The sequence below is a fragment of the Anarrhichthys ocellatus genome, unplaced genomic scaffold (genome assembly GCF_004355925.1).
Source record: "Anarrhichthys ocellatus isolate YVR2014 unplaced genomic scaffold, GSC_Weel_1.0 scaffold236, whole genome shotgun sequence".
NCBI classification, from domain to species: Eukaryota; Metazoa; Chordata; class Actinopteri; order Perciformes; family Anarhichadidae; genus Anarrhichthys; species Anarrhichthys ocellatus.
In genome coordinates this window covers 46,723-63,881 of record NW_022280266.1, presented here as the reverse complement: position 1 = coordinate 63,881, position 17,159 = coordinate 46,723, and the positions used below count along the sequence as shown (strand labels likewise).

At 43.2% G+C, this 17,159-nt stretch overlaps 3 protein-coding genes across 3 annotated transcripts in view; 2 read left to right on the top strand and 1 right to left on the bottom strand.

Moving 5' to 3' along the window:
• Positions 1 to 3,739, top strand: part of eef1a1a (eukaryotic translation elongation factor 1 alpha 1a) — a 5,108-nt gene extending 1,369 nt beyond the window's left edge. Inside the window, exons 3-8 of the mRNA XM_031879211.1 lie at positions 89 to 268; positions 513 to 809; positions 1,621 to 1,771; positions 1,854 to 2,110; positions 2,481 to 2,715; positions 2,911 to 3,739. Of these exons, the coding sequence (XP_031735071.1) occupies positions 89 to 268; positions 513 to 809; positions 1,621 to 1,771; positions 1,854 to 2,110; positions 2,481 to 2,715; positions 2,911 to 3,035 (1,245 nt within the window). The 3' untranslated portion in view covers positions 3,036 to 3,739. The remainder of the gene's footprint in view (positions 1 to 88; positions 269 to 512; positions 810 to 1,620; positions 1,772 to 1,853; positions 2,111 to 2,480; positions 2,716 to 2,910) is intronic.
• A 93-nt stretch (positions 3,740 to 3,832) lies between these two features.
• Positions 3,833 to 6,833, top strand: cgasa (cyclic GMP-AMP synthase a). The gene is made up of 6 exons (XM_031879210.1): positions 3,833 to 4,700; positions 4,783 to 4,999; positions 5,395 to 5,652; positions 5,748 to 5,847; positions 5,931 to 6,275; positions 6,630 to 6,833. The coding sequence occupies exons 1-5, from the start codon at positions 3,978 to 3,980 to the stop codon at positions 6,259 to 6,261; spliced, it is 1,629 nt and encodes a 542-aa protein (XP_031735070.1). The 5' UTR covers positions 3,833 to 3,977; the 3' UTR covers positions 6,262 to 6,275; positions 6,630 to 6,833.
• Positions 5,240 to 17,155, bottom strand: ddx43 (DEAD (Asp-Glu-Ala-Asp) box polypeptide 43). Its single transcript, XM_031879212.1, has 18 exons — positions 17,113 to 17,155; positions 16,751 to 16,806; positions 15,528 to 15,645; positions 15,147 to 15,224; positions 14,871 to 15,020; positions 14,672 to 14,753; positions 13,800 to 13,959; positions 10,074 to 10,192; positions 9,867 to 9,977; positions 9,608 to 9,749; positions 9,363 to 9,463; positions 9,073 to 9,160; positions 8,861 to 8,988; positions 8,607 to 8,716; positions 8,338 to 8,476; positions 8,143 to 8,230; positions 7,733 to 7,939; positions 5,240 to 7,598 (listed from the first exon to the last, which is right to left on the bottom strand). Exons 1-17 carry the CDS (start codon positions 17,153 to 17,155, stop codon positions 7,748 to 7,750), a joined length of 1,905 nt encoding a protein of 634 aa, XP_031735072.1. The 3' UTR covers positions 5,240 to 7,598; positions 7,733 to 7,747.
• Between the last annotated feature and the right edge of the window lie 4 nt (positions 17,156 to 17,159).

Genomic DNA, 17,159 nt, shown 5'->3' with positions numbered 1-17,159 from the left:
GTGAGTGAGTGAGTGAGTGAGTGAGAGAGGTCCCACAAACCCATCACCCAACAACACATCTATAACTTCTTCTTCTTCTCTCCCTCAGATGGGTAAGGGCTCCTTTAAGTACGCCTGGGTTCTGGACAAGCTGAAGGCAGAGAGGGAGCGCGGCATCACCATCGACATCTCTCTGTGGAAGTTTGAGACCAGCAGGTACTACGTGACCATCATCGACGCCCCGGGTCACCGGGACTTCATCAAGAACATGATCACCGGGACGTCCCAGGTCGGTCACGTCATCATTTAAATGCTTTGTTTGTGTTTAATATTGTTTTTAGTTGTATGACTTTGTTTTGTTTCATTTGTTTTCAGTGGTTTAAATTTGGGAGCAATTAGTTTGAGTGTATCTCAAACCAATCAGCTTCATTGGCCATGACATGCTGCGTAGCAAAGATTAACGTCTGTAAGTCAGCAGAAGGCTCGTTCACCATCGCAAAGTCCAAAAAACACTTGTTGTTTTTCATCTTCAGGCAGACTGCGCCGTGCTGATCGTGGCGGCCGGCGTCGGAGAGTTCGAGGCCGGCATCTCCAAGAACGGGCAGACCCGCGAGCACGCCCTGCTGGCCTACACCCTCGGGGTGAAGCAGCTCATCGTGGGCGTCAACAAGATGGACTCCACGGAGCCCAACTACAGCCACAAGCGCTACGAGGAGATCGTGAAGGAAGTGAGCACCTACATCAAGAAGATCGGCTACAACCCCGACACCGTCGCCTTCGTGCCCATTTCAGGCTGGAACGGAGACAACATGCTGGAGCCCAGCCCCAATGTGAGTAGAGCTCCTGGGGAACATTAATGCAAATGATGTAAAGAATTAGAATTAAACATTTGAATAGTAATTTGCATGGCCAGGAGGGATGAGAAGCTGCAGCTCAGAGCTCATGTTGAGCCTTTTATGAACACTTTACGTGAGTCAGCATTTCTGCAGACTTTGCCCCAAAGGAATTACCCACAATTCAAAGCAATGTGACACTAAACACGGGGTTACTAGTGGAAGTCAGAGACGTAAGGAAAAAGGTCAACAAAGAGGACGACACATGTGTCGTAATGGATTCACTCAGAACCATAAAGGATTAAAGATGGAACATAACAACAAATGAAATGTCAAGCACTTCATATTGTTATTGAAGCTGTTTGAAGTCAGATAAATCTCTGATGGTTCAGGGTTTGAGGCCTTTGTGTCCCGCAGCATGTTGAGAAATTGTTGCTTCCGGCCACAGACGCCGAGGTAGCAGACTGTGCACAAGAAGTCACGACCTTTCAGTTTGTTTAAGTTTAATAAATCACCTCCCTGTTCTATGTTCATTCTACGTCGATCTTCCTTCATCGTGAAGCAATTTGTGCTGCTGTTCTTGTGTTAAAGGTGCTATACAAATAAAGTTTATTGTAATATCAGAAAACTACAATATCTAGCTAACATTAGCCAACCATAAGCGACGGCTGTAGCAGCAAATATTAGTATTTTTATTGCTTATGAATTTCACATTTCTTTTCAAATTCTTCAATCAAAAGATTCTCAATTTTATTACAAATTATGATTTACCTTAATAATCTAATGTTTTCTATGTTCTCGTCGCTAGATGACGTGGTTTAAAGGGTGGAAGATCAACAGGAAAGAAGGCAACGCCTCAGGGACCACACTGCTGGAGGCTCTGGACGCCATCCAGCCGCCCACCCGCCCGACCGACAAAGCTCTACGTCTGCCTCTGCAGGACGTCTACAAGATAGGAGGCACGTAGGGAGACATGAACCATAACAGGAGGGGGGGTTGTTGAAGCGCCCTTTAACGTCTGAACCCTCTCCGTGCTCTCAGGTATCGGCACGGTGCCGGTGGGCCGTGTGGAGACGGGCGTGCTGAAGCCCGGCATGGTGGTGACCTTCGCGCCCGTCAACGTGACCACGGAGGTGAAGTCGGTGGAGATGCACCACGAGGCGCTGACGGAGGCGCTGCCCGGCGACAACGTGGGCTTCAACGTCAAGAACGTGTCGGTCAAGGACATCCGCCGCGGCAACGTGGCCGGAGACAGCAAGAACGACCCGCCGCAGGAAGCCGCCAACTTCACCGCTCAGGTAGCAAAAAAGATCTTTTTACAGAAATGAAACATGAGCGTGATTAAACCAGCTGATTCTCTCAGAACTATTTATAGTCTTGAGGAACATTTGTTCACGCTGCAATTCAGTAAAAGTAATCAATGGAAGACAATCACTGAGATCATTGTTTAGCTGAGAATGTGTTCTAAAGATTTAGGAACTTCTTGTGTTGCTGCTCAAGAAACATTTGTTTACATACAAGAATAATGAAGAAATGTCGATTATTTTCTTAATTAATTGTCTTTTTTTTCTCACAAAATAATCAAAAAGAACCAATTGGAGCATCGATAAGAGTTACCCGTCCTAACCTCTAACGGGCCGCTCACTTCGTCTCTCTGCCTCTTCGTAGGTGATCATCCTCAACCACCCGGGTCAGATCAGTGCCGGCTACGCTCCCGTGCTCGACTGTCACACCGCTCACATCGCCTGCAAGTTTGCGGAGCTCAAGGAAAAGATCGACCGGCGCTCCGGCAAGAAGCTGGAGGACAATCCCAAATCCCTCAAGTCCGGAGACGCCGCCATCGTGGACATGGTTCCAGGCAAGCCGATGTGCGTTGAGAGCTTCTCCGAGTACCCTCCACTTGGTGAGTTCCAGTGTAGAGCATGCCTTCTTCCAAGTGTAGAGCATGCCTTCTTCCGAGTGTAGAGCACGCCTTCTTCCGAGTGTAGAGCACGCCTTCTTCCGAGTGTAGAGCACGCCTTCTTCCGAGTGTAGAGCACGCCTTCTTCCATCAAAGGCGTTGTGACTCCAGATATAACTTCTTTACTCCACCTTGCAGGTCGCTTCGCGGTGCGCGACATGCGTCAGACGGTGGCCGTCGGCGTGATCAAAGGCGTGGAGAAGAAGGTCTCCACCACCGGTAAAGTCACCAAGTCCGCCCAGAAGGCCCAGAGGACCAAATGAATGTTGTGCTCCTCTGCCGACCCCAAGGTCTCCCAGGGCAGGACATCGGCCGTCCGACTCCATCCAACGATCGGCTGCTTCACCTCGATAATCAAAGACTGGTTAATCATCACAATGCACCGCAAAAGCATTCGAAGGAAAGAACGACATTTAGATCTCAAAGTCCTTTGAGGCAACATCCCCCAACTCCCATTCTCAGTGGTTAGATTACCATTAACGTCACGATGTAATATCAAACCGATAGTTTTAAATGTGCACTGTTGATTTAGTTCGTGTAGATACCTTTTCAGTGGTTATGGATATTGAGACGTTGAACATTTAGAGGTACTGAGACGTATCGCCGCTCTAGCTCCTCTGGAGTCACTGGTGTCTTTTTACGTGGTTCATGTTGTCCTGCTTTTAGTGTTTGTTTGCAACTCCACGGTGCTCTGTAGGAGCAAGATGTTAAAAACCATGTTCTTCCAAGTAGTAGATCAGTAGTGATTCATGTGTCTAAGCTACAAAAAGCACTTAAAACAGACGGTCCACATCTGTCCCCCTCCTGAGGGACTCTGAGAAGACCGCCTGTTGATCCTTAAAGCACTTTGATTGGCGTTTTGCTGACTTTGCACTTGCACTGGAAAGCTTAAATTGGCAAAAGCTGCTGCACCTTACTGTAAGATGGCATGAGCCTCTTTGCAACATTAAACATGTTTCAACCAAAATGGTCTTTAGTCTTTTTTTTTTTTTTTTCTTAGTGTGCGGCAGAGAAAGAGTTAGACTAAATACACACTTGTGTCCACAAGATGGAGCCATTGGCAAAGGAGTTAGATCTTTAAACAGATTCTCACATGATCCTACAAACCAGATGTTCAAAAGGGTGGAGTGTTTCGGGGGGGCGTGTCAGAAACTCTTTCAGTTTACCTCTTGAAGGATCAGTTTCGTTCCTCTCACTGCACCATCATGACTGGCAGAGGGAGAACACGCAGGGCAAAGAGTCCAGACACCAAGTCTGCCAACAGCAAAACTAGTCCTGAGGAAGTGTCTCGGCAGAACGACACCACAAAGGAAAGGAAACCAAAAGCGCAGAAAAAGGCAAGAGACGCTGAGGAGAGCCCACTTCAAGACAGGACCACAAAGCATGTCATAGAGGAGATCAGCAAGCAGCAAAGTGCAACTACTGACAACACGAAGGCTCCTGTACGCTGCACAAAAGCCAAAAAAACGACAGAACAAGCTGCAGAGGATATAAGGAAGACGCAGCCAGAGACACCAAAGGATCCTCTAAAGGCCACAAAGGTAAAAAGATGTGTTGTGAAGAAGGACAAATCCCCAGAAGAAGCTGCAGAGGAGATGACAGAGACGCAGCCGGAGACACCAAAGGATCCTCTAAAGATCATCAAAGTAAAAGGATGTGTTGGCAAAGCCAGATCACCAGGACACATCACAGAGACGCCAAAGGAAACCCCGAAGGCTTGTGTACCACCCGTCAGGTGTGGAGAGGGAGAGCTCTCCATCCTCCACAGGACTCTGGAGAACCTGAAGATCAAAAGGAACGAAAGATCGGACGCGGCGGAGGTCGTCAATAGGATAGTAAAAACTATAGTTGCTCATTTGAAAGAGAAAAGCCAGAGCTTCAAAGAAATAGTGCCACTACGTACTGGAAGCTACTATGAAAATCTAAAGGTGAGTCTTCTTCAGACGCTGTATTTGGTGCATGTGAGCACTTTGAACTACGATGTCATTTGTATCATTTGTTTGCATGCAGATTTCTAATCCCGATGAGTTCGACGTCATGCTGCCGGTTCCTGTCGACCGAGTGAACGTTACTCCGTTCGGAGACGATGGAGCTTTTTACAGCGTGGAGTTAAAACGAGGCAAGAGTCCTCTGCAGAGATTCCAAAAAACCGGCGGCACTTTATCCGCCAGTGAGATGCTCAAAGAGTTCAGGGACGAGGTGAAGAAATCCGTCAAGCAATTTACAGGCGAGTAGAGCAACTTCTTCACAGTGTTGGGTTGGTCCAATGCGGTTTATATTTACTACTACCCTAATATTACACCAATATGTCACAAGATCTAAAGAAAGATGTATGTATGTATGTATGTATGTATGTATGTGTGTATATATATATATATATATATATATATATATAATGTATATATGATCATGTTTTTTTGCCGCCAATCAGTTATGATCGATATTAACAGATACAGATCCCTTTAATGTTTGGTTGTAGCAGCTGGTCTACAAGGATCCAGTACAACTTTAGTTCACACTGTGATGGTTAATGGTAAACTGTCATTAATCCGCGGTTCTCACACTAGTCTATAAAAATAAATTCATGCAACATTTCAATTGTTTCTTTCTTTGTTCTTTCAGAATGGGAGGTGACAAAAAAGAAAACAGGATGCCCCGCCGTGACCCTGATGACAAAATATCAACCAATCCCCATTTCACTGGATATCGTTCTCAGCATCGTGGTTCAATCCAGCTGGCCAGCTTTTACCAAAGAAGGCATTAAAATAGACGGCTGGCTGGGAACCAAAGTAAAGCAGCAATACAAGCGACTGCCGTATTATCTCGTCCCAAAATACGAAGGCGTGGGTACGGTGGAGTGTGACGGGGTCCTGGCCAAAGGTGAGTTAGTTACACACTGTTTGGGGCCTTTTTATGAATGAAATCTAGGAAAAAGAAAGCGAAGCTTCAAGTTCCCCTCTGGGTGTTTTTGGCAGATGTTTGGCGGGTTTCGTTCTCACACGTTGAGAAGGCCATGCTGATGAATCACGGGTCGGAGAAGACGTGCTGCGAGAGAGAAGGAGAACGCTGCTGCAGGTTACAGATGTTTTAACAAACTCAACTCCTCAAGCCATCTTGAAATAAAGTTACCTCAAAGTTTCTTTTGTCTTTACAAACAGGAAGGACTGTCTGAAGCTCCTGAAGCATCTTCTCAGTCTCTTGAAGGAGAAGGACTCTTCTTTGACTAAGTTCTGCTCGTACCACGTTAAGACCACGCTGTTACACGCTTGCTGCTCCAGAACCAAGGACGCCGACTGGAGGGCCTCGAGTCTGAGCCGCTGTTTCCTGCTTCTCCTGGAGGACTTCGTGGAACATCTGGAAAGAGGTGTTCTCCACAACTTCTTCATCCCGACTCAGAACCTGCTCTCTGGTCCCGGTCTGAAGAAGTGCAAAAGTCTGGCTCAACGTATCAGGGAGGAACGTGAAAACGGATTTCCCATTTTCAAGTGATAACTAAACTCAGGGTAATCGTTCAATAAGAGAGCATAATCAAAATATCATTTATACATAATTTATATGTCAAAACATTGATTCAAAGAGTCATAGTATAGCATGTCAAAAAAGGCATATTTAAGTTTGTTGATACAAGTCATCTTATGTGATGACTTATTCAACATGCTATGACTTTATTACTTTTGATACGCGACATATGATTCTTTTAATAACATTTCCAAAATAATATATGATGGTAACATGTTTTTATTGGCTAGATCAACTTTTTTCATACAATCACATGTCAACAGAACAAACTCCTTTAATGTCATATTATACTGTGACAAATAACACAATGGCAGTTTTACATAACATTTGTGTTGCAGGATCCAGAGCTCCATCTGGTTACTCAGCCACTCCTGTGCAGTCCGGTTTTTACCACCTACCCATGAAGTGTCCCTCTCTTCCAACGTGGTCACAACTGTCTTTTACATTTTTTGCACGACACATCCAATACATGCATGCCCACATGACGGATTACAAGCTTTCACAATTGTTCTACTTTTTAAATAAATAAATTTGTTACTTTATGAACTTGTCAGGTCCATTTCTGTCTGTCTAGGGGTGTGATAAGTTTTAATGTATACAATACTACTATACATAGTTTTTTCTACCTCTAGCATGTGGAAACAGTGATATGTCATAGTATGTCCACATTTGTTGTTCTCGACTACCCGGCTTCGTCGTCAGAAGTGCTGACAGATTGTTTCATCATCACAGTGATGAATCACTGTTCAACACTTCTGCATTCATCACAAAGGATTGTGAAATAGTTTATGGTTTACCAGAAACTGCAGCGGTGCTCCTTTGATTTCCTGCTCACTGTAGACGACTTGGACTTAATCTGGGGAATCACTTCCTGTCCAATAATTCCCGTTCAAATAATTGACTGTTTGCCTTTTAGTGAATGATAATTATAAAACATTTACCTTTGGCGTCTTCTAGGTAAACGTTTCCCATTATTGTGACGGTGCAGATTTAATGATTAACGTATCATAAGTTTCAATAAAATACACCGCGTCACGTCTCTTTAAAAAAAAAAAAAAAGAATTTATTATACAGGTTTTACGTCTGCATTAAATAAACAAAATGTGGTCGGTGAGTTTACAGACAGAAGAAAGTGTCAAATTTGTGCATTTTAAACATTTTTTAAAACAGGAGCGCAACATAATGAGGAGTAACGGCCTCATTGATAATCCAGCAAAAACACAAACGAACCACGGTTTCAAATCAAAGAAAATACATAATGTACATTCAAAACAAATCACAACACAGGCATCAGATTCTGCTTCAGCCTGTTGAGAGAAATAACATAAAATCAAGATTAGTCCTCAATTATTAAATTCATTACTCGGGCATTCTATCAAAAATCAATCAATTTCTGACTGAATGTTTGATGTCTAGCGTTCGTGTTCATGTGTGGACTTACATGGACAATCATGCATTAGAAGGCCCAGTTATCACTTTGATCTCTGCCTCCACCATCTCGCCTCCCCCATCCTCCTCCATCTCTCCTCCCCCATCCTCCATCTCTCCTCCCATATCCTCCCCCTGGTCCTCTTGGAGCACCCAAGTCCTTCTCCCTCTTGTGCTTCTCGTATCTCTCTGCCATGAGCACCAGCTCCTCTGGGACCTCCTGCAACAGGATTCACAAAGATTTCATGCAGGTTACGACGGTTCACTGGATATTTTATTAAAATACACTTTAAAAACTTGATAAATGTAAATACCATGCTGTCACACATGCTTTCAGGCTGCAAATACAACATTTCACATATTTTTAACAAACTTTCTGTCACACACATTGTATGTGTGGTGAAAATAATAACTAACACTGACCTGTCCTGCTCGCTCCAGGATGTGAATAAGCTCCGGGGCCATTCTCCAGTTCTCTCTTGTTATCAGGGTAATAGAAGCACCTGAGCGTCTGGCACATAAATGCATCGACATTAACTACTAAATACTCAGGAGCAGCCAGAGACCGGCAGTGAGTTACAATCATGTGACTGCACAATAAAGTGTAAACACTCTTACCCTGCTCGGCCAGTGCGGCCCACGCGGTGGACGTACTCCTCTATGTTTCGCGGGAAGTCGTAGTTAAAGACGTGAGTTATGTCGATGACGTCCAACCCTCGAGACGCCAAGTCTGTGGCAACCAGGATACGAACTCGGCCTGGAAAAAGATTAAACGGTTATTCTCCGTTCAAATTAAGCCTCATCGACTTCAAGATCACCAGCTAAATACCAACATATTTAAGTTTCAGTCCGAGTCTATTTTCAACACTTCTCCCTCTGTAACGTACTGTCTTTAAAGTCCTTGAGGGCCTCCTCACGGTCACACTGCTCACGGTCACCATGAAGACTCTGCACAGCCAGACCCTGCAGACACATGTCGCTGGACAGGTCGTCGGCCCTGAGAGAGCACAGACATGCACACAGGAAGTAGATAGTGTGTGTGGTTAATGCCAGTATTTACCAGGAACTGTGGGCAGCAGCTAGAAGCAACAATTTACTCCCTCGTTCACGAGGCAGACGTTAGCGACTGATTCCTACTCACACAAGCTTCTTGCCCACAAAGACGAGGACTTTATCCAGAGGCTGCATGTTTCTGATGAAGTCAAACACGTAGGACTTCTTCTCGTCTTCGTGGACGAGCAGCACGGTCTGCTGCACCGTGTTAACGGCCTGAGAAACACAGGAACATCAAAAGATTAAAGTACACAGTCGACACAACAGATAAATGGTTTGACTGCGTTCGTCTCCACTTACCGCCAAGTCCAGAGTGCCCACATACACCATCATGGGATTCTTCAGATAGGATTTGGCTAATCGTCTCACACCGGTGGGCCACGTGGCACTGAATCATGGGAGTTTAAGAAGGAAGAGAAAGCTCAATCTCAACAACATGTCAAAGTAAATCTCCATAATACTTCTGTAAGACATGATGAGATTCATAGAGTTTATTAAGGTTTTCATGCTTTGCAGAGGGAGCTGCATCAGTACTCGTGTCCTGCCGTCCTGTTCATTACATTTGTTTAAGGTGCTCCGTGTGTTTGTACCTGGTCATAACGGTCTGTCGGTCCGGCCGGATGTCCAGGAGAATCTTCATAATCTGGGGTTCAAAGCCCATGTCTAGCATCCGGTCCGCCTCGTCCAACACCTTTTCACAACGATCAGAGTTATTGGATGCAACCTATCGGTACCGGTCTGTTTGTGCTCACGCCTAAAGGCCCAAATCCATTCGTGTCAAAGACACTTTACACCTGAAGAATTTCACTGAGATGCACGGACACAAGCGGCTCACCAAGTAGGTGATGGACTGCAGATTGATGAGCTCGTTCATCTGCAGATCGTTCAGCCGGCCCGGTGTGGCGATCACGATGTCCACGCCGCTCTTCACCAGAGCGATCTGAGCTCTCCTGTCTCCTCCGCCGTAGATACAGACACTGAGATAAAAAGACAGAGAGGAGGGAACCGCCACGGTCATGTCAAAGAAATATGAATTATATTAATATGCTAAGCTCATCCTTTGTGACTTGTGATGATATATAAGACTGCTGGACCTTTTGTAGCCCTTATAGCGATACTTGCTGCACTCGGTTTCGATCTGCAGGGCGAGCTCTCTGGTGGGCGTCAGCACCAACATGCCTGGACCACCGCGCTTGGCTTTAGGCCTAAAAAGGAGAAAAGAGTAGTTTCAATGTCAACATTGCTGCTTAAAGAAAAGATCAAGAGGCTAAGCTGAGGAGAAAGAAAGGTGCTGTGCTCACACAGGCTGTCCGTCCATGTGGATGAACCCGGGCAGCAGGTAAGCCAGAGTCTTCCCTGTTCCAGTCTGAGCGATGGCGATCACGTCCTCTCCACTCAGAGACACCGGCCACGCCTGAGACTGGTGAGGAACCAACAAAAAGCACCATTGTACATTTAGAACCAAATACACACACACACACACACCTTTAAATTTTTCACTCTTTGTTTCATTGCAGCCATTTGCTAAAATCAAAAAAGTTCATTTTATTTCTCATTAATGTACACTCAGCACCCCATCTTGACAGAAAAAAACAAATGTAGAGATTTTTGCAAATTTATTAAAAAAGAAAAACTGAAATATCACATGGTCATAAGTATTCAGACCCTTTGCTCAGTATTGAGTAGAAGCACCCTTTTGAGCTAGTACAGCCATGAGTCTTCTTGGGAGTGATGCAACAACGTATATGTATATGTATGTACATATATATATATACACATACACACACACATACACACACACATATATACATACACACACATATACACATACATATACACACATACACACACATACACATACACACACATATACACACACACACACATATACACACACACACACATATACACACACACATATACACACATACATATACACACATACATATACACACATACACACACATATACACACATACATATACACACATACATATACACACATACACACACACACACACACATACACACACACACACACACATACACACATACACACACACACACAGTTGTGTGAAAAAGTGTTTGCCCCCTTCCTGATTTTTTTGCATGTTTGTCACACTTAAATGTTTCAGATCATCAAACAAATTTAAATATAAGACAAAGATAACACAAGTAAACACAAAATGCAGTTTTTAAATGAAGGTTTTTATTATTAAGGGAAAAAAAATCCAAACCTACATGGCCCTGTGTGAAAAAGTGATTTGCCCCCCCCCCCGTTAAAACATAAATTAACTGTGGTTTATCACATCTTTGGAAAGCTGAGTTCAATTTCTCTAGCCACACCCAGGCCTGATTACTGCCACACCTGTTCTCAATCAAGAAATCACTTAAATAGGACCTGCCTGACAAAGTGAGGTAGACCAAAAGATCCTCAAAAGCTAGACATCATGCTGCGATCCAAAGAAATTCAGGAACAAATGACAAACAAAGTAATTGAGATCTATCAGTCTGGAAAAGGTTACAAAGCCATTTCTAAAGCTTTGGGACTCCAGCGAACCACAGTGAGAGCCATGATCCACAAATGGCGAAAACATGGAACAGTGGTGAACCTTCCCAGGAGTGGCCGGCCGACCAAAATTACCCCAAGAGCGCAGCGACGACTCATCCAAGAGGTCACAAAAGACCCCAGAACAACATCCAAAGAACTGCAGGCCTCACTTGCCTCAATTAAGGTCAGTGTTCATGACTCCACCATAAGAAAGAGACCGGGCAAAAATGGCCTGCATGGCAGAGTTCCAAGACGAAAACCACTGCTGAGCAAAAAGAACATAAAGGCTCGTCTCAGTTTTGCCAGAAAACATCTTGATGATCCCCAAGACTTTTGGGAAAATACTCTGTGGACTGACGAGACAAAAGTTGAACTTTTTGGAAGGTGTATGTCCCATTACATCTGGCGTAAAAGTAACACGGCATTTCAGAAAAGGAACATCATACCAACAGTAAAATATGGTGGTGGTAGTGTGATGGTCTGGGGCTGTTTTGCTGCTTCAGGACCTGGAAGACTTGCTGTGGTAAATGGAACCATGAATTCTGCTGTCTACCAAAAAATCCTGAAGGAGAATGTCCGGCCATCTGTTCGTGACCTCAAGCTGAAGCTCACTTGGGTTCTGCAGCAGGACAATGATCCAAAACACACCAGCAAGTCCACCTCTGAATGGCTTAAGAAAAACAAAATGAAGACTTTGGAGTGGCCTAGTCAAAGTCCCGACCTGAATCCGATTGAGATGCTGTGGCATGACCTTGAAAAGGCGGTTCATGCTCGAAAACCCTCCAATGTGGCTGAATTACAACAATTCTGCAAAGATGAGTGGGCCAAAATTCCTCTACAGCGCTGTAAAAGACTCATTGCCAGTTATTGCAAACGCTTGATTGCAGTTGTTGCTGCTAAGGGTGGCCCAACCAGTTATTAGGTTTAGGGGGCAATCACTTTTTCACACAGGGCCATGTAGGTTTGGATTTTTTTCCCCCCTTAATAATAAAAACCATTCAAAAACTGCATTTTGTGTTTACTTGTGTTATCTTTGTCTAATATTTAAATTTGTTTGATCTGAAACATTTAAGTGTGACAAACATGCAAAAAAATAAGAAATCAGGAAGGGGGCAAACACTTTTTCACACAACTGTATATACACACATACATACACACACACACAAATACATATATATATATATATAAATACACTACTGGTGTAAGACTAAGAGTCCACAGATATAATAACATTCAACTTAATGGTTAAAGGTGATATTATCATTAATAGCTTTAATTTTCAGAAGGGCATCAGAGACAGATGGGGGCTGAAATGACTGCCCTGAGACACCACAACAGTTTCTATTGAGACTCAAGCAAATGGCACACATACCAGTATTATTATAAAACGCAGGGCGGACCAAAGAAGAGGGTGCGGCAGTACATCCGATTAACATCTACCACAGGATAACAGCAGGTTTGGCAATCATCTGCATTATACAGAGCGGGTTGTGCAACAAGCTTATTCAAAACCACAAGCCAGCGATGATGGATCCCATTTGACTGAGCCTCTTACTGCGAAACGAAAGTGAAATCAGAGAGCGAGAGATGATGCCGTTTCATTTCCTCTTGCAGCTCACGCACACAGCGAGCATCTGCAGCCTAAGAGCCTCTGGAAAACCACGGAAACACCAGCCCAGAACACACCTGTACATGTACACTGATCTACTGGGACTCCTGTGTTTGGTTCTAAGATATAAAAACATGTCTGAATGTTTTAAAGATATCTGGCTTCTGTAGCAGCAACCCATTGGATTCTATGGTACAGGATGGATTCAATTCTAATCTCTGACCATGTCTTTATGTTTCATAGAAAAACAAATGTACTAAATGGAAGAGAGAGGTGTAAAGAAAGAGAACAGTCTGTACTACACTTATTGGAAAACAACAGTCTTTGGCAAGTACATACGTTAGGGCGATACTGACAAAGTCAAATATCACAATATTTTAAATCATCAGTAATGTGGATATATGACTAATTAGGTAAAGGCAACTAAGAGAAGAGCATATTACGATATCTAGTCTCATATCAGGACGGATAGTAGACCTTCTATGGTGGCGTCTCATTACTCTGTTTAGTTGAATTATTCAGTGTTTCCCGCTGTAGTCAAAGAGTTCAACAGCATCTCATTTATGTGCAAAAAGTATGAATGAAATAAACATGTTTGCTCAGCTCTCCACATATTGTGTCAAAGATTTCCTTTCATTTCTGCTTTTTTCGGGGAGACTATAACCATGGAATAATCATTTTAAAAAGGTTCAGTATTTCCTGTTACAGCTGCTGATAATACGGGTATTTCCAAATATGGGTCTTTGTAAATCCCGGGGATAACCAGCTACGAGTACTGAGGCAGGTCACTACAGCGGTAGTATTCTAAAATACTGTGCTGATACTTCAGAAGCTTGACCAGTGACAGACTAAACTACAGGCCCATACCTGGACGGGGGTTGGTTTGACAAAACCAACGCATTCTATATTCTCCATGATCTCTGGATAAAGCTCGAAGGCCTCCAGGAAGGTACGGCATGGATTTGGAACGGGCCGCTTCTCCCCCTCCTCCTTCAGGTCGTCCACAAAGATATCGTTGTTCTCCTTCCTGTGGAAAAATACAATGCAAACAAGAACGTTGTGGAAGCAGTTGAACAGGTCGAGGGTGGTTTGATACCAAACCACACCGCAGTTGTAGACAAAGAGGAATACGCAGTGCGTTTAGTGCGGCTTGTTTAACAAAACCACATCTGGTCCAAACGCCACATGAAAATGAATTATGTGTTATTGGTTGTTTCTATTCTTGCACAAGTTTGACAAATAATATTCTTTCAATTTCAAAAGCTTAACTTTTTTCAATGGGAAATAAATGTAATGAACAATAATTTGTAAAAGATATTGACCCAGAGACAGAGTGCTAGTTTTAAAAATGTTATCTGTGCTGCCCGCACAACCTGATTTTTCCCACTAAATCTATGTCGTCAAATACTTTTCCAGTATTCACCAGCAACGCTCAATCACCCCGATTATGAGGCCCTGAAGATTGAGACTAATTTAGGCTTGCAAGCATCTACATGACCGATGTGTAAACAGTTTACTGCAGTCGGACCTGCTCAGATAACACGTGAAGAGGTGGACAAATGGTGCCACCTACTGGTCTGAGGCTGTAATGGAAAACAATGCAGACAAACACCTATTGGGAAAGTGTGCCTGTCAATAACACCCTTAAGAGTTATGGTATTCGACTCTGCTCTCTCTACTACTGTAGTAGTACAGATGTTTAGCATTGTAAAATACAAGGTAACACTTGGCACATTTACCTCCATTCACTGACTTCCTCTGCTGTGAGCACGGATACGCTCTCTGCCTCAGTGTAAAAGTTCTTCTTCAAGGGCGGCAGGTCTGAAAGAAGTTAAAAATATTACAGAAATTGTTAGAATAAGAGGCGAACACACATCACATCTCTAGTACTTGTGGACTTCAGTGTACGTAGAGTAGTAACAATATACGAGTCTTCACCTTTCCACTTGAGCTCTTGATACTTGTCCTTGTTCTCCCGGATGTCTTTCCAGTCGATGGACGGAGGAGCCGGGGTTATCGCCGAAGCATGAAGTTCTTCAGTGGACCAGACAGAGCGTTCTTTTACTCCTCCACCATCTCCTTCACCTCCTCCACCACCACCTCCGTAGCCTCCTTCGTCTGCTTCCCCTCGGTAGCGTCCTCCACTAGCTCCTCCTCTGTAGCCTCCTCCACGATCTCCCCCTCTGTAGCCTCCTCCACTAGCTCCTCCTCCACGATCTCCCCCTCTGTAGCCTCCTCCTCTATAGCCTCCACCACTAGCTCCTCCTCCATTGTCTCCCGCCCAACCAGGACCTGAGAAACAGATCGATGCAGGAGATACATTTTCATTTATAAACCGCACAACAGTGGTGTTACCAATAAGTACGGGTACCAAAACAGGCACTTAGGAGGGTAGAGGAAGTGTCAACTGAAGGATATAATTGAGAATATCAAGCAGTTGTTGCTTAGAAGAAGAAGGTACTTCATGTTGCCACAACTTATTCTGAATTATGCCTATTAATCAGCGTGGCCCTGCAAAAAAAAAACAACGATCAAAAAAATCCTTTAACATACGGCAGGAATCAAACCACTATTTCTGGAGAAATGACTTTGTACCGTTGCGAGGTCGGAAGTCGCGATCTGCCAACATTTCTTCAATCATCTCTTTGGCCTTCTGCTGGGCGGCAGAGGGTCCAAAGAGGACCACCTCACCTTCAGAGTCGCCGTTGTTTATCTGGAGAAACAAACAAAGGAAGAGGGAAAACTGACATCCTATACATGCTCTGACAATAGTTCCATTAGTTGAATTCTGAAGATGATTTACAGCTTGATCTGCATTTCTGGTGTTCTTTTAGGAAACTTTAAATCTATGTAGTCAATTGTCAGTTTACATCCTCTTGAATTGGCCCTGACCCCCTTTGGAATGATGCTGGTTTTGTTCTCCTCTTGGACTTGGCTGTAATTTAACTAAAGAGGGTTTTGCCTGATAAAAGAAAGATGATTTTCTGTGTATGTGTCATGTAGGGATGAGTGATGAGCGTAGGGGTAAATAAAATTTACAATAAATAAATAAATAAATAAATAGTCTACAGGATATAACCACATGGTAGAGTCTATTGTTTTGTAAACTCCTGTGTGAATTAACTAAAAGACAAATGAAAAGTATTTTCTCATTTAAAGTTATTGTGAGGAACTTTTACCTGGTTATGAAACAGCCTCTTTGTGACATACATAAAGACCCTGCTGCAGTAAAAATGAGGATTTCTGAAGGGACTCTGGTACTTGGACACACTTCCGCTTTTACATGTTTACAAGTTCCTCATGGTAGCTTTCATTGAGAACTTTAGGGCTATATGAACAGCTTCAAGTCACATTATAGAGAAAAATATACACATTTCCAGCTATACACCGACTATGTCTACATGCACACAAGTAGAGCAAATAGATTACGGTAATAGTTTAATATTTAGTTAGTATTTATTATCAAAGATGACTCAATTGTGTTGTCATGCTTTCACAATATGATTCCACTGAGAGACGAAAAATTATATAGAAGTAAGAGTTGGAATAAATAAAATGTCTGTGTAGAAACATTGCAACCAAAGCAGATATTTACAAGTATTCATTGGTGGATTAGTAAAGTTAACAGTTGTGATAACAGATATGAGTTCTGTCATTAACAATCACAGCCAACTGTTGATATTAGTTTACCTAATTTAATTTAATTAGTTATTAAACAGTATACCGACAGTTTAAAATGTAAGTGCACACTATTTTTGGCCACGTAATCATGGATGCTCTACATAATATCACTAGTTTCAAACAGACAGTCAAATTACCTTTATCCTGGCACCGGTGCTCTCTTCAAGTTCACGAATTTTGGCTCCTCCTCGACCTTTAAACAGGATTAAAAGTATTAAGAATACATCCAAAATCTGTACACATCACTGAGGAACATAAGCTACATTAATGTAAAGGTCATTCCCACACACTTAGCTATTAATAAAACATGTCAAAATGAGGATAAACCTTAAACCATCAAACCATGTGGACCTCATAAACAAGCTAACTAGCTAACTGCTCATAAACAAGCTAACTAGCCTGCTAACTTCCGCTCAGCTAACGCTAGCTAAGTCAAACGGAATTTAGCTAAAACTCCCAACATGGCGTTTATATTTGAATTACTGCTTTATAAACCTACCTATTATCCTCCCAACGAAAGCATTTTCCACAGTGAAAGTCATAGCC